Raw genomic sequence first — 15,929 nt, forward strand, 5'->3', positions numbered from 1 at the left:
CAGCCTGACCCTTTGTACTGCTTAGATTTTTGTACATTTGTTTTTGGCTGGACCTCAACAGCGAGGCCAACCTGACAAATGAATGCCCGTGACTGACTAACTGAATGATGAAGTCACGCTGCATTTGGCTGAGCTGAATAATGATGTTACATCACTGATCGGCCAGCCAAATGCTGGAGTTTCTCCATTGGCCCTTGCTCTTTCAAAATGACTTGGCAAACAGTTTCTAATACATCATCAAGAGGGCGTTTGAAGCCATTGTTGCTTGCCTTTGTTGCTAGACTTTTCCTTTAGTAACTTTTTTCCCAAAAATAAAAAAACGAACTTAGCAATAAATCTTGCAACTTTTTAGACAAACCTTAGCTACTTTCTGTAGAAGATAGTCACCAATATTGCCCCCTGAGCACAGGGTCAGGCTTTCCCTCCGTATGAGAGAAGTAAACAGATGAAAGGCTGAGTGAATGGTGACATGAATATTCTAATTAGGGCATTACGTCCTGTAGTGACATTTAACAACTTTTCAATCAGGCTTTAGCTATTGAACGTTTTGCGCAGTGACCACACGCGGTCCAGCCATGTGCCAGTCTATGACCTAGTCTTGTTTTCTGAGTAAAGACTCTTTACTTTGACATCTGCCTCCTGAATTGTGCTCTTGGGTCCCTTTTCTGAGAGCCGTGACACTAAGAAAGGGATGGAAGAGATGGAGGAGGGCATCTGGAGGTGGTTGTAACTCTAGTTATATCATAGTCGTGGGTGGGAGGATGGATGAGAAGAAATGAATGAATAACAGGAAGGAGGAAATAGGAAGCAAGGAAGGATGGAGAGATGGGAAAATGAAGGAACAATCTCTAAGTTGACTAAAGCAAGGAAAGATAGATCAACATAAGGAAGAAGGAAATAATGGCAGTATAGAGGGAGGGCGAAATGAAATGAAATGACACAAGGAAGTAGGGAATAAAGTAGTAAAGTAATCATAGAGGTTTTTTATTTATTAATTATTGAGAAGAAATGAAGGAAGGATGGAGAAATGAGAAGATGGGGAATAATGAGGGATGAAAGAAAGGAAAAAAGTATCAGAAACAAATTATAATTTTTTCCACGAATGAACTGAAGGAACGAGAAGAGAATGGATTAAGAAAGAAGGAGAACAAAAAGAAATTCTTGTAGCATTATACTTGAAAACAAGCATGGAAATGTACAAACCTCAATAACAAAACTCTTGTATATAAATGATGGTTGTGAGGCACAAGCTCACAGGATGAAGTACAAGAAACAAACAAAGGCAGATTGAAATGAAATGCAATGGGTTTTAGGCAGTGGGACCACAGGTGGCTGGAAAAAAGGATAGAAAATGGAGGGAAAAAGAGCAGGTCTTTATTATGGTGAGTAACTTTGACACGCTCGCGTTGCGCTCAGTGCCAGTCCATCCGTCATCCAGCTCTCCTACTGATGAGCACTGGAAACAAATCTGAGGAAGCCGGGCTTTATTTTGCCGCCTGGGTGACTTGTCGGAGTCGTCACAGGCCCATGTGTCCCTGTACCCCCCTCCCCACAACTGACGTCTCCCAGGCTCAGTTTCACCCGCTGGGATTCTCTGCCTCTCTTCCACCTCCTTCTCTCCATCGCATCTATTCATTATGCAGATCGTTTTTTTTCCTTCTTCTTCTTCTTTGCCAGTCCCTTGTGTTTATTTGATTCTTTATTTATCTCAAATGTTTCTGCTGTTTATGTGTTTGGGGCGTGAATGTGTGTGTATATATACACGCTTGGTAAGTTGCAAAATACAGAGGGCATCAATCACTGTCACTTAGCTGCTCAACACGTCGCTCATGCTGCCAGAGCCCGAGTACCCTGAACCTCATCCGAACCTTTCTTGCTTAGTCTAACCTCAATGAATTTCAAACTCTTTCAATACATAAATCTATGAGAGACAGAGAGAAGAGGGAGGGGGTTGGGGGGTGATGAGGACAAGCGCTTTTGTGCTTTTGCAATCTGAGTCAAATATATGTTTACACGTTTACAAATGAGAAATCCAGGAGTGCCACGTCAGTTCTCATATTCCCCACACCCATGGCAGCCTGTCTGCCACCGCGGCTCCCTCCGGTAGCAGACTTCTGCAGCAGTTATTTAGATGAATGATTAAAGTTAAGGCACAGCCAGCAAGAGTCTCACCACTGTTATTTAAGGAGAAATGGGAGAGTTGTCATCTTTTGATGCATTGCCTGCCATCCCGCATGCAAATGAGACACCCTCACTCCACCAACTCCTCCCTACTCCTTCACCCCTCCCTTCCTTTCAGACGGGTCCCCAAAGACTCGCCTTGGGATTGATCAGGTGTTGCCGTGGCATCATTGGAGACACGTGGGAAGCCTGCCCACCCAGCCAGCCGGCCTAAAACACTCCGGCATGCTGATCCAGTGTGATCAGTAAGATAGGAGGAACAAGGGAGGACTACTATACGTACTTGATCTATGGCCACTGAAGTCAGGCTCCTGAGAGCAAAAGCTTCTAACAGCTTTATAGATAAAGCATACTGCAGTTTGTATTAACTTTCTCCCTTGTCTGCCTTTGAGCAAACGGCACAAAGAGACAAGCTGATTTGCAGGACATGGGACATTTGCTGTGTTTTCACAGTTCAAGTTTATAACTACTAATAAAACAGATTATAAGATTAAGGCAAAGGTAAAATACCTTTTATTCAGGTCCCAAGACTGCAAGTGACTGAGAATCAAATAGTTCACCAAGCCACAATTTGTTATATTCTTTGTAAAAATTCAATTTAGTAAACCTTGTTCTGTTTTAATTGATTGATATTCTATTTTTGTTTTTTTAGTTTTGTCGTTCATACTGATATAATGATGATATTCTGCAGTAATACTTGTTCCATATAATGACCAGTGGAGTGATTCAAACAATATGAATCATCTTGACCTAACACTCTGTGCAGAATAGAAGTTAACTATTACTGAACATTCCTGTAATTTCTTGTTTTATATCATGGCCATATGAATCTTACTTTACAAGGAAAAGATAGACTGTTGACATTTTCAGGACTCAGTGCCTAGAAGCCCCCATCTCATCTAAATTATATACACCTGACCCTGGTCACTTTTTCATCACATTATCCTAAAGACTCAAAAAAAAAAAAGAAGTGTTAAGAAGTGCACATTTTTCTTTAAATGAAATCAAATGAATGTTAATATTTCTCTTGTAAAGTTTGAAAATAGCATCACGTCAGTCTGAAATTACAGCAAATCCTCTTGCTGGCAGTTTTACATTTCTGCAAAGCCCTTAAGTTCCCATAAACTTCCTCTGGGATTTTGATAACTGCATGAAAGGTGTGATGATGGCTTCAGCAACAGATCTTGTCTAATCTCTCAGCTGGTTGCGCAACTGGTTTGAAGGCGTCTGGATTAATAACACTGATTGTTTTATGCAGTGGTTTATGCAACTGCTGTTGACTTATACCAGATTTTTGGTTGATTTCACCCGAGTTAGGTAGCTCCACTGCGTATCTCATCATATTAAGAGTATCCCACACCACTGGCATCATTATAAATCAAATACCTATCCTTCAATAATCCCAACGTGGCCAGTACCACTGAGATTTGATGTTTTATAGGATTAACATAACCTACGTTGTCACGTGCATTAGTGTTTACCAAGAGAAGGACATTAAGTAAATCCAGCTCTTTTGCTTTTATCATTCTCCCTCAAATTGACTATTATCATTATAATATTATTATTATTATTATTATTATTACCATTTTGCTGTGTGAATAAAAACACCATAACTGATTTCAAATGGTTTGTGAACCATTTTAATATCTTAAAGCTACCTTGAGTTTTTAGTCTATGTAAAGGCTTTTATCTTCCTACCCCTCCTGTGCAGGCTTTTGTTTACTTTTTAGTCACAAACTGTATATTTGGGTACATGTAGTTGTACGTATATATGAATATATGTAAGTGAACGTCTTTTCTTAATGTTTAGACAAACAGTTTTTTGTAGGACTGTGGCAGTGTGAAGGGTTTTGGTTAGGCTGTTTCTCTTGGGATTTATCATCTAGTGTAATATGAACAATGTTTTCTCTGATGTGGCTGTGGAAGAACTGTTTAAACGTACATGAATGAAAACTCCCACACACAATGCTGGCTGTGATGTGATCAATGTGTTGTAAGCATTGTATGCTTATTTGGCAGTGGTTTGTACACACTGGCTGATTATGCAGCCCCTGAGTTAATATCTTACATTGTCCCATAATCCAACCTTGACTTACCAAAGATCATGTTTACAAAAACAGTGTTGTCTTAGGGTAGTAGCCTGTATGAGTAGATAGCCTTGCTTTATTCCTTCGTGCTACAGAGGCAGTACGTTAGTACTTTTTAAAGGAATGGGCATGCTAAATTAAGCTAAGGCTGAGAGATATGAGAGTGGTATCTCATCTAACTCTCAGCAAGAAAAAACATACTGTTGGTAAATTGTTGCTTTAAATACATAACTGTGTTTTTGATGACAAGGCCAGTGCAGAATATTATGGTGTTGTATCTAACTTTTAGCAAGTCGGTAGATAATAGATAAAACAATAATTGCAAAATTTTATTTAGTTTCTCCTTAACACTTCAGGTTTATTTAAGACGCTAGCTGATGAAACACTCAGCAGAGAAAAATGCAGAAAAACATAAGACTCTAAGGAACCTTAAAGAATCGACTCACTGTGCCAAAGCAGTGCACCAAAAATGGAAAATTACATTAACTGTTTGCAGTGCAGCACATTTTAGTTTTCTTGTGTGTTCTTGTGTCTTACCTTACACACCACAGCCAAGGATTTCCACATTTCCCTGTCAGTCCAATCTTAGTGGCACCGGCAATATTGTGCAATATTGTCAGCATATAACACTTAAGCCAGCACACAATACCTTCATAAATCCTCTTATGTAGACATCAGATGGCAGAGAGTACTGTCTCACATGCTTCTTTCTTTCTTTTTCTTTCTTTCTTTCTTCTCTCTCGACCTCTTTCACTTTCTTCGGTGAATGCTGGATCCCCACAACACTTTAATATAGATTTATTTTTTCTGTATATGCTACAAGAGGTTGGCTTATGCAAAAAGTAAAGATTCTTTTAAGTGAAACTTTGTCCCATGATCAACCAGAATACTTACATTTTGATACATGGGATGAGGACTTTATCCCTTCTTTAGCTAAAATTATTTCAGAGCTGAGCTGGTCTTCTTGAAACAATATTACAGATATTACTTCTCAAGAAACCTCTGATTATGCTCTATGGGGTGAAGTGATTCTCATTTTTGTCTTATTGCACTCATAATCTCACTGTGTGTCGTATATATATTGTCTTTTTACTTTTTCTTTCTTTCCTTGCACTTTTGCCTCATATTGTCTTACAGACCTCTCTGCTTTCTCTACACTCGTTCTCTTATTCGTTTTCTTCTTCTCCCTTACTGTGTTATCTGTCCCGGCTCCATTTCTTTGCTCCCTGATACTCCCTGACTCAGTAGCTTTCATTTTCATGATAATCCAGCGACACCACTGGACTGCGAAATCGCTTTTACTGCCCCTTCTCCCTCTCTCTCTCTCTCTATTTTCCCCCTACTGGTTTATCTTTTTTCCTCCTGGCTTTATTTTGCGCTTTGTAATTAAATGTCATTCTCAGTTCTTGGTTTTTTTTGGGGGGGGGGGGGGCGGAGAAGGAAGAAAAGTTCCTTTTTTTGTTATATGATCGTTGTCAAAACAGAGTCAAGTCACTGCTGGGAAAAATTGAACATATCTGAGCCACAGTGCCAGCACCAGCACCTAAATATGTTCAGTTCGGCTTTCTCTATCTTACTTCTCTCACAAATGAGTTCCATCATTACAGCAGCAATGAGTTCTTTGTACAATTACAAAATGTCCTCCAACCAAACAGGAAAAGGTTCATTTTCTATCACATCCAAAATGCTTGCTGACAGCTCTGTCCAAAGACATCCATTCATCCATTTTCATCACTTATTCAGCTCCAGGTCATAGTGGCAGCAGGCTAAGCAAAGTAGCCCAGACATTCTTCTTTTCAGCCATGTCCTTTCCTCCCATTTTCATAAGGCAGGTGAGATTTGTAATCCCTGTGATGAGACCTATAGGTCTGCCCGGAGGTGCTACAGAGAGGCGTCTATGATGTTACAGCAACAGTAAACACCCAAAGCACCTCAACCGGCTCCTTTCAAGCGAAGTAGCAGGTTCTGTAGTCTTCACCCTGTCCATAAGGGTGAGCTCTGAAATGTCTCCACATCAGTATCTGTGTCAGCCTTACTGGTTGATGAACAAGTCACCTTACTGGGTATCTGCTATAACATGACCAATCGACATTAAATACGATTGGTTTTGTAGTTTGTGCCTCATGTTACCTTAAATAAACAATAAGTTCCATGCAGTGATGTCTGCAGATTTTAAATTTGGGTAAAAGAGAGCACTGGTACTGAATCAGTACTCTGTATCTGAAGCCACTTTGAGCTTAGGTATTAGAAAATGTTGACTGTGTATCTCACTTAATCAGTGGTAATTCTGTACATAAAAAAGGTCATTTTGTTGTTAGTTTTAGCCAGATTCTCCACATGTTAACATTTTAGTATTCCTTTCAGCCTGCTGCCTGAAACCTTTTTCCTTACCCGTTGCTCGTGTCCTACTGCCTGCTGATTCTGATGGCTCCTTGCTGATCTCCAAGTAAAGAACTTTTAACCTACCTGCACTGCATGTTGTGTCTGCCTTTGTGTTATTTCAGCAGATTCTATCCACAATTAAATTCTACTTTCATTCAGTATCCAGAGCTCATGACCGGGTGAGAAGGACAGAAACAAACTCAGAGTTTCACTCTCAGGTCCGGCTTCATCATAACCACTACTGTCTCTTGGCTGGTTCTTCTCTAGATGGGATTGTTCCATTGTTTTCAAGCAGCAAACTATGGTGACCCTCATTACATCTGCTTCACACTTAGCTGCAAAAAAAGAGCATTGGTGTGCACAGGTCATCTCTGCCCAATGAACCCCAAACCCCTGTCGAGCTTTCACTAAATAAAACTCTGATTCTTTCATTGAGGGTCATTTAAACACTTTGAATGGAAGTGAAATGGATAGCTGAAATGAAAGGCATTGAATTTTCAGGGATTTTCAACACAGCTCTGACTGCAGTAAGAATGGTGTGGCTGTAATTTTTTTACAAAATTAATCTTTGAAGCTCAAGTAATACAAATAAGACTACATTTGGCTTTAAGATGTCCAGCTTTCCACCAACACCTCGAACAGATTCAGGACACATGCCTCTCTCAGAGGTGATGGAGCTTTTAAAGTAAACAGTGACTTCAAAGAAAAAAAGTGATGTGAATTCAGCTTCACAACATCTTACCCTGAATTAGTGTCCTGTGACTGCTGACAAATACTTTACAGCTTCTGTTACTCTTCCAGAGGAAATATGAGGTGAGCTTGCTTCTAATCACAACATGCTGTAAAGCAGCAGAAACAGAAAGTTAAAAAAAAAAAAAAAAACTATCAGTAGCTGGCATCAGACCCTGTGGTTTTGTAGTGTGGTGGGAGTGGAACTGTACATTTGACTCTTCTCTGTGACAGCAGATCAATGCACCCTGGAGCACAGATAGAAATGAATTGATTGTCAGCAATAAAACTCCAATTAAACAAAGGAACAAGCCTGGGAGAGAGCTCTGAGACAAGTAGCTTTCATCTTCTCATCAGTCCTTGGGGGAAGGATGGGAGGGCGGGAGGCAGGAGAGGGAGTCAGATGTGAGCTGGAGAGTGAGGTCCATTTCCTCTGAATACTCTCGCTATCAAGGAGGTGTGGAAGTTACGGATGAATGTGAGAGTGAGGGAACTGCAGACGGAGGACCAGATACCCGATAGACAGAGAGTGTGAAAGAGAGAGAGAGCAGAGACAGTGGTGCTACCATTGATCCAAAGCTTCCTTAATGATGAAAAGAGATCTTAATCGCGATGGCATGTGATATATCAGGTTTCAGCAGTCAATTCTAGAGCTCATCCGACCTTCTCTTACTTAATAAGTTAGTGTGAAGCCCCCTCACCACTCAGTCTGTCTTTCACCTTCTCTCTCTAAACCTTTCTCTATCTGCCCATGAGTGTCTCATCATTTTTTTCTGTCACTTTTCTCTCTATGTCTGAGCTGCATTCATAATCTCCACATTGAACAATCCCTACATTTCATTCTTGCATGTACTTCCAGGTACATTATAGGCCCCCATCTAAACAGCAACTAAAGATGCTTTTTGCTCATATGAACCTCAAAATGAAGTTAAAGATGATTAATGTTCCCCTTTCCTAGAAAATGTACAAGATCTCCTTACTCTCTCCTCTCCTCATCTCACTTCTCCACTAATAACATTTTCTCCACTATCTCCCTCTATCTCCCAAGCTCTGTAATCTGATTGTTCCTTCTATGATTGTGCTGTTATTGAGTTGCCTGTATCATACATATGTATAAGTCCAAAAGAATACTTATTCTGTCTTCTTCTATGATTTCCTCCAGCATCCTACCAAACAGGAATCTCATTCCTAAATGGAGGAAACATTAATGCCATGTTGACACGTGTAAAGCTTCAGTGTGAGAGGAACTTTGCAGGCTGGGAGCCCTAAATGGTTATGAGAGGAACTCAAACCATTGGCTCAAGACAGGTTTCTACTGACGTTTGCTTTGAAGTGGGTTAAACATTCAAGTTGGTCTTCTGTGTTTGGAGAAAATTATTTTAAAAGCTGTTTTCCTTGAAATGACTGGTTCATATTTAATGTGATAATAGACAGTGGAAAGGTAATGCCTTGGTGGAGTGTAACTTTGGCACAACATAACAAATGACATCGATAGTTTCCCGTAAATAACAGAATAAAACTAATTTTCACCAGCAATTTCATATTCTCACAGCCAATTTTACCTTATCGTATTCTGAGTCAGATTTTTGACCATGCTACCTACAAGTCTCTGGGGAGGGAAATTTAGGTTGGTCGGTGCACCACAAGCCTGAAATACCTCAGCTAACCTAACTTTCAGATGGATTGCATGAAATTTTGTACAGATATTCATGGTCCCCAGAGGATGGACCCTAATGAGAAACTGCTAATTTCCTTCAACTTCAACTGCACTTTGTTTGTTTGCACTTTGTGCAAATGTTTGCATGCTAACATGCTAAACTAAGATAATGGACATGGTAAATTTTATACCTGAAAAGCATCAACATGTTATCACTGTCACTGAAAGCATGTTAGCATGCTGACATTAGCATTTAGCTGTGCCTAAGTTCAGCCTCACAGAACTTGTAACATGGCTACAGACTCTTGTAATTGACTCAAGACATCAGTTTCATGGCGTGGAATGCAAGCAACACATACTATATAACCAAAGGCATGATTTAATTTAAGGGTGACTAATGAATTACAATTGGCGAATTTTACTGTTCACGTTCCTTTGAACTGCAACCTACAAGCCTCTGTAATTGAGTTACTCAGTGTGTCAATGTATTGTGTTTGTTTGTATGCATTCATTTGTGTTTCCTTCATCACCTCTTCATCACCCCAACAAAATCCCCCTGGCTATTGCTGCAAAACTTACTTCTCACTCATTGTAATCTCACTGAATAGAGGCAAAGGAGAAAGAAAAGGGTGAAGCTGTATTTTTCAAACCGTCAATCTGTCGCTGGTTGCAGCAGTCTGATATGACCTTATAGCAAACATCCGCTGTTTTGCAAAAAGTCTATAGCTTATGGATTTCATGTCAAGAGAAAATATCAGATATTTCTTCTAACGAATCCTCACTCTTTAAATGGATTTACTGTCAGGCACAAAAAATTTCATATTTATGCTAATAGAAAGTCCATCTATTTATTGTTTCTGTTGGCATTTTATTACTTTCGTGCCACAAGAAGCCCTCCCTCCGTACTCATCTTTTTCCACTCAGTCGATGTTTGTTAAAGTTGCTGACTGTGTACAGTTGCTTTTTCGCCCTTAGACAGACTCGCTCCAACCTCAGGCTCCAACACAAAATAATTTTTGAGCTTCCTACAGATGACCCTGAAGGTAAGGTTGAGGTTCATGGCGTGATGTTGCTGCTGAAGATGGTTAAGGATTATGATGATGGTGCTAGTTCGAGCTCTGTGCCATCAGCTAGAGAAGTGATTAGGACTGCACCAGCAGAGTGTTAGTCTGACAGATGGCAACACATGGAGCTAGCTGACAGCACTGCTGACAGCGCATTCACGGGAAGTCCCCATCTTGCATGCACTGTACACTATGTTTGTTGCTGTACATATTCTGATGTTTTTCTGCCATCAACTGTAGCTTATTCCTACCTGTCAAAGTCAGCTCACATCACCATTTCACAAACTTAAAATTGCAAGAGCACTGCACAGGCCTCCTGTCATGGCAACAAAGGGAGTCAATGTCTTTCAAAAATCTTCAATGGGTCATTATCCCAGTCACTGGCCATTTATCAGCACCTTTCTTTTTTTGGTAATTCATTCCTCTAGTGGTCAATAAATTTTCAGTTATTTTCTCCTCAATCAATCTACTTAGAAATCAGCCCTGCAGGCATGTTAATGAATGGCCAACAGAAATAGATACATTAATTGAATGAGTGAATACATTAAGAGTTGTATTGAGTGCTGCACTGTTGCCTCTACGAATAGCAATGTGGAGTTGTTATTAGGTTCAGTGATTGATGAAAGACGAGGAGAGCTTTGGCACAAGCCTGTCGTTCCACTGCCCTGGATAGGAATGAAGGGAGTCAGAAACTGTCCTCGCATGAGTAGACACAAAAGTCTGATCCTGTACTTGTTTTGAAATGCTTTTCATTTATTTATTTGCTTATTTGTTTATTTATTTGTTTGTTTTTATTTTTATTATTTTTTGTTTTGTTTATCCACTAGGAGAATAGTTTTAAACTCCATCCAAAAGCATCCTCAGGGGAAGCACATGTAACCCCTCCGAATGGTTGCAATACTTCTTCCTGTCACTTCATGACAGCTTCAAGCTTGAAGTCTGCATGTGTGCGAATGTGTCTGTGTGCTTGTGTGTGTGTGTATGTGTGTCATAAAATGCGTGTGTACATACTGTATGTGCATATGGATGGGAGCATGGCAGTGATGTGATTGATGAGACATGAAAGAGAGCAGAGGAAGATTTCCAGTCAATCAGCCCTGTGAATAACCACCTAGGCTGTGGATTAAAGGCAGAAAGCTGTCTGAGCAAACAAAGGCTCACATCCATTACCTTGCATGCTGACTTGTTTTTCTCTCCAAAGCAACACTGACAACAAAATTAAAGTGTGTTAATAAAAATAGATGGTTTTGTTTTCTTGAAACTGTTGTTTTCTTGAAGAGACGAAACATAGCAACATCTAACTACTTGGAAGCTCTGGGAAATAAAAATCATGTGAGGTAAAAAAGATCTCTTCGCAGAGCAGTGACCTATACAGCATTTATGATTATAATAATGTGTATGAAATTAAACGGAACATAATGGAATTTTCTCTGAATTAGTTTTTTTTTCTAGACTATTGTAGGATGTGACAGCAAATTTCTGGCAAATTTGGCTCATGATCTCTTCAGTGTGGTTTCTACCAGTAACAAGAAGGTTGCTGGTATTAAATCTACTGTAGGGTGCCAACTACTTCGGTTAAGTGTAAGTGCTGAAACTTTGCAATTGCTCCATGGATGCTGCACTGTGGCTGATGCTGGAGAGACACTGTATGGATTAAGGCAGATTTTAACTGGTAGGCCTAATCTAGTTTTGGAATTGGGCTGAATTTACATCTTATTGGTTGTTTGAGCAGAGAGCCAATACCTGATCAGTTTTCCTGTCAGCTGTCAAGTTGCCCACTTTAATATAGTGAGTTCGTTTTAATATTATTGATTGTGGCTAACTGTAGTCTTGACAAATCACATAAGTCACAAGTTCTGTTTATGCAGAAAGAGTAATTAAAACATTCAGGATAAGTTAACTTTGCATACAGGAGTATTAAAATGTACACTTTTTGGCCAGATTTACATTGTGTTTGACCCCCCAAGAATGAGGCAAAGATCACGGTTTGTGTGAAAATGACTCCTTCATTTAAGGTTAGGGGACTTTCATTGTCCTGACTTCAATAATAAACACACGGTTAAGGTACGATAAGGGAACGATCAAAGGTCTGCCTTTGTCTCAAAGTTAAAACAAACCAACATTGACTGTCAGCAGGAGACAGGAAACAAACAGTGGTGTCCCATGGCAAGTGTGTTGCTGACCTATCTATTGACCATGACCTCTTCCCTACAAGGACTTCAGTGGGTTTTTTGCATTTACTGAAATGACTGAAACTGTTATTTTCTACTGGAGGAATATGTGAAAAGACAAATTTAATAGTCTTTGGCACTTTGTCATTAAGTTTTCTTCTTCTTTTCTCTGTTTCTTTCTTTCTTAGGTCCAAGGGTTGGAGAAGCAAGTGGACTTCTCAGACCTGGGCCCAGTGGGGTCAGTGATGAAGACTCTTCCATATGGCATGGGTGGAGGTACAGTTGGAGGAATTACAGGAGGAGTGGTTAAGCCTCCATCCCAAACCCGTATCTTCTCCACTTCAATCGACCAGATACCCATGAAATCCAAGCCACCCACTTACGGTTTCTATAACCCGCATGACTCATCCCGGAACCAGTCCCTGCTCCTGGACCAAACAGGTTACCGTTCTAAGCGCAAGCCCTCACTAAAGACAGCCATGAAGACAAAGAAAATCTTCGGCTGGGGTGACTTCTACTTCAACGTCAAGACCATGAAGTTCAGCTTGTTGGTGACAGGGAAGATCGTGGACCACATCAATGGGACGTTCACCGTTTACTTCCGCCACAACTCATCCAGCCTGGGAAACGTTTCAGTCAGTATCGTGCCACCAACCAAAGTGGTGGAGTTTGAAGTCCTCCAGCAGCAGCAGCTGCACCCCCACACCCAGCAAGATGTCCAGATCCAGGAGACCCAGCAGTCCACCATCGACCCCAAAGAGGCAAAGACCTTTAACTGTCGGGTGGAGTATGAGAAAACCAACAAATCCAAGAAGCCCAAACCCTGTCTGTATGATCCATCTCAGACGTGCTACACGGAGCACACCCAGTCCCACGCTGCCTGGCTCTGTGCCAAACCCTTCAAGGTGATCTGTATTTTCATCTCTTTCCTTAGCATTGATTACAAGCTGGTTCAAAAAGTGTGTCCGGACTACAACTTCCAAAGTGAGCACCCTTACTTTGGATAAGTAAATAAGACTGAACTGAGAAGAGAATAAAGACAATGTTAATGACAATGATGATGATAATAATGATAATGATGGAAATGATAGTCATATTGATTACGGTGAAGATGCCGGGGACAGTTTTTTTGCCTCTAAACTGCTGTGAATTGTGAATTTAAATCAAGTATAATCAGAGTTGTGGACGGTTAGGATATGGCTGATTTCTCTGACTTATTTTCCAACTTTGTATTTGTTAACTTCTGTTTTTATTTGATTTTTTTCTGTAAATAATGTACTCAACCTCAGCACACTTATTGTTTTTAGATATTTGTTTCTCAGTGTTATTACTTTTTTGCAGTTGGAGAATTCGGTTGAAAACAGCTGGAATCAGTATTATGCCCTCTGAGTACAAAGTGAGCCTCTGAGGCAGCTGTGCTGTGCCATCGCTGTATGGCAGACATAATGTCATGGTAGACTGACTGTTAATCATCCTCTCAGCTCTACATTTCAAACTTTGGATATAAGAGAGTTATATGTATGAGAAATGCTATGCTGGATATGCATACAATATACTGTATGAAAAAAGCACATTAAAATCTCTTAAACTGTCTGTCTTTTACTGGATGAATGTGTTCCTTCAGCGCTAGAAGCACAACTGCTGTGCAGCATTTTCATTTTATATAAGTCAGCAGGGACACTACTATGAATTAAGTTACATTTTTCTCTGATTAGGAATTCATGTCCAAGCTTTCTATGAAGATATGTTATTTTAATTTTCTAAAATTTATTGAAGGAAAGTTGGATGTGATTTTTTTTTTTTTTTTTTAACATGAAAAACCAACCATGAAACATTCTTAGAATGATAATAATGCTGATGCCTTTTGAGGGACTTGGTATGTACAGTAACAGAATCTAAGGGAGGTATCTGATATGAATTTTAATTACACATACCCTGAAACTGAGAAGAAGAAAAACTACTGTATTGGAAGTAATATGACTGACAGATTTCTGTTTCTATGATCATGCAAGCAAGGGAAGTATGGCACACCAGAGCAAACATTTTTTCAGTTGCACCTAAACTTCTAGATGGCTTTCTCACATTTTATTGACAGCTGTATTACTGCTCCCACAGTTATAATCTCAGCCTCCTATTAATATTTACTTCGTCTTAGCCTTCTGTATGCTAAAAATATGAGCTTATTGAAGGATAAAGCAGGATAGTGTCAGTATCGCTAAAAAAAAATCATGAATCTAAATTAGAGGTTAAAAGTGAAAGCAAGAGTCAACTCACCCACCTTCTCCTTGATTAAATTGAATAAACACACCTCGAGACACCCACCATCCTTCAGACTATTTCAGACTGTCTCTTTTCCTTGTTCACAGACTTTTTCCCCCTTTTTTTCTCTCTCCGCGCAGAATAGTTGGCACTTTGCTCTCCACACTTTTGATCTGACGATAATGGTGCTCAGAATTTCATTAGATAACACACAGTCAATGCTAATTGAATCTTCATCTCACTCTGGCTCAATACCCTATTATGCTCTTGATCAATGACATTGAGATGGAGGTCCAGGGAGGTCCATGTATCTTACACAAGTTGCTGTGGACAGTCGGGATTGATGGAGTCCAAGCAATCTGGAGTTTCTGTCTTTGTTTCATGGATGCTCTACAATTATTTTGTGAAGAATCACCAGTCAAGTTGTTGTGGATCTTTATGTACGCCTTTGGGTGTGACCTTAGACGTGATTGCATGTTTGTATGTGTGTGTGGATGTCCGTGTGTGTGATTCTGATGATGTTTTTGTATGTCTGTGTGTGTTTGTCTAGGTATGTTTCCCAGAATTTCAAACATCTAATAAACTAATAAAGAAAATACACAAAAAGATGCTCATGTTAAAATCTTAACTACACAGCAACATAGGATCACTTGACACATTGAACATGTAATACATATTCTACAGTCATCTGACTATAATAACCTTGACAGTGAAGTTAAATAAGAGCAGTACTTGGAAGATACTGGGCCTAACATGAAAATTTGTGTGAAATTAGAGAAAGAGATGGGGAATGACATGCAACAAAGTCCCCGGCGGGACCCAAAGCTTTTTTCTTTGCAGTTAACGGTTGGTACCTTAACCCCCAGGCCACCAAGGTACCCCACATATTTCTATTGTGAGGTACGAGGATGTGATGCCTTTCTCAGCACTCACTGGACAGACAGCAAAAAAGCACCATGCACTAGTGTCCAGACTGATCAGAGACTGAGAAACAGATGTTTGCATTCTGTGTCACATTAATATTGTTGTCAGTTTAAAGTCACACTCAAGCTGATTTATATATACATCATATTATATCATATCATGTTTTAGGAGCTAAACAGAGAACCAGAGGAAACATATTCAGACTGCACAAAGGAATCACCAGGGACTGAAATTCAAACCCCGAACCTTCTTACTATAGTGTAAAAGTGCCTAAACCTGTTAAAATTGTGTACTAAATAAAATACACAATTACTTCCCTCCCCAATATTTATCCACAAGGCTACTGGAATGCAATTTTATGTGTCCATGTCCAATCCAAACTTGTCTGTCTGAACATGCTGTATATCATTCATGCCAAACAAATGCTCATTCATTTATCTATTTAATTTTTATTTGTATAGGGACTAGTATAGAG

At 39.8% G+C, this 15,929-nt stretch overlaps 1 protein-coding gene across 1 annotated transcript in view; it reads left to right on the forward strand.

Annotated features, from left to right (window-relative positions):
- The window catches only part of LOC121179441 (neurexophilin-4), a 39,145-nt gene extending 25,867 nt beyond the window's left edge, over positions 1–13,278 (forward strand). The window contains exon 2 of the mRNA XM_041034307.1: positions 12,460–13,278. Within this exon, the coding sequence (XP_040890241.1) occupies positions 12,460–13,278 (819 nt within the window). The remainder of the gene's footprint in view (positions 1–12,459) is intronic.
- The last annotated feature ends 2,651 nt before the right edge of the window (positions 13,279–15,929 follow it).

Source organism: Toxotes jaculatrix, chromosome 3 (assembly GCF_017976425.1).
Source record: "Toxotes jaculatrix isolate fToxJac2 chromosome 3, fToxJac2.pri, whole genome shotgun sequence".
NCBI classification, from domain to species: domain Eukaryota; kingdom Metazoa; phylum Chordata; class Actinopteri; family Toxotidae; genus Toxotes; species Toxotes jaculatrix.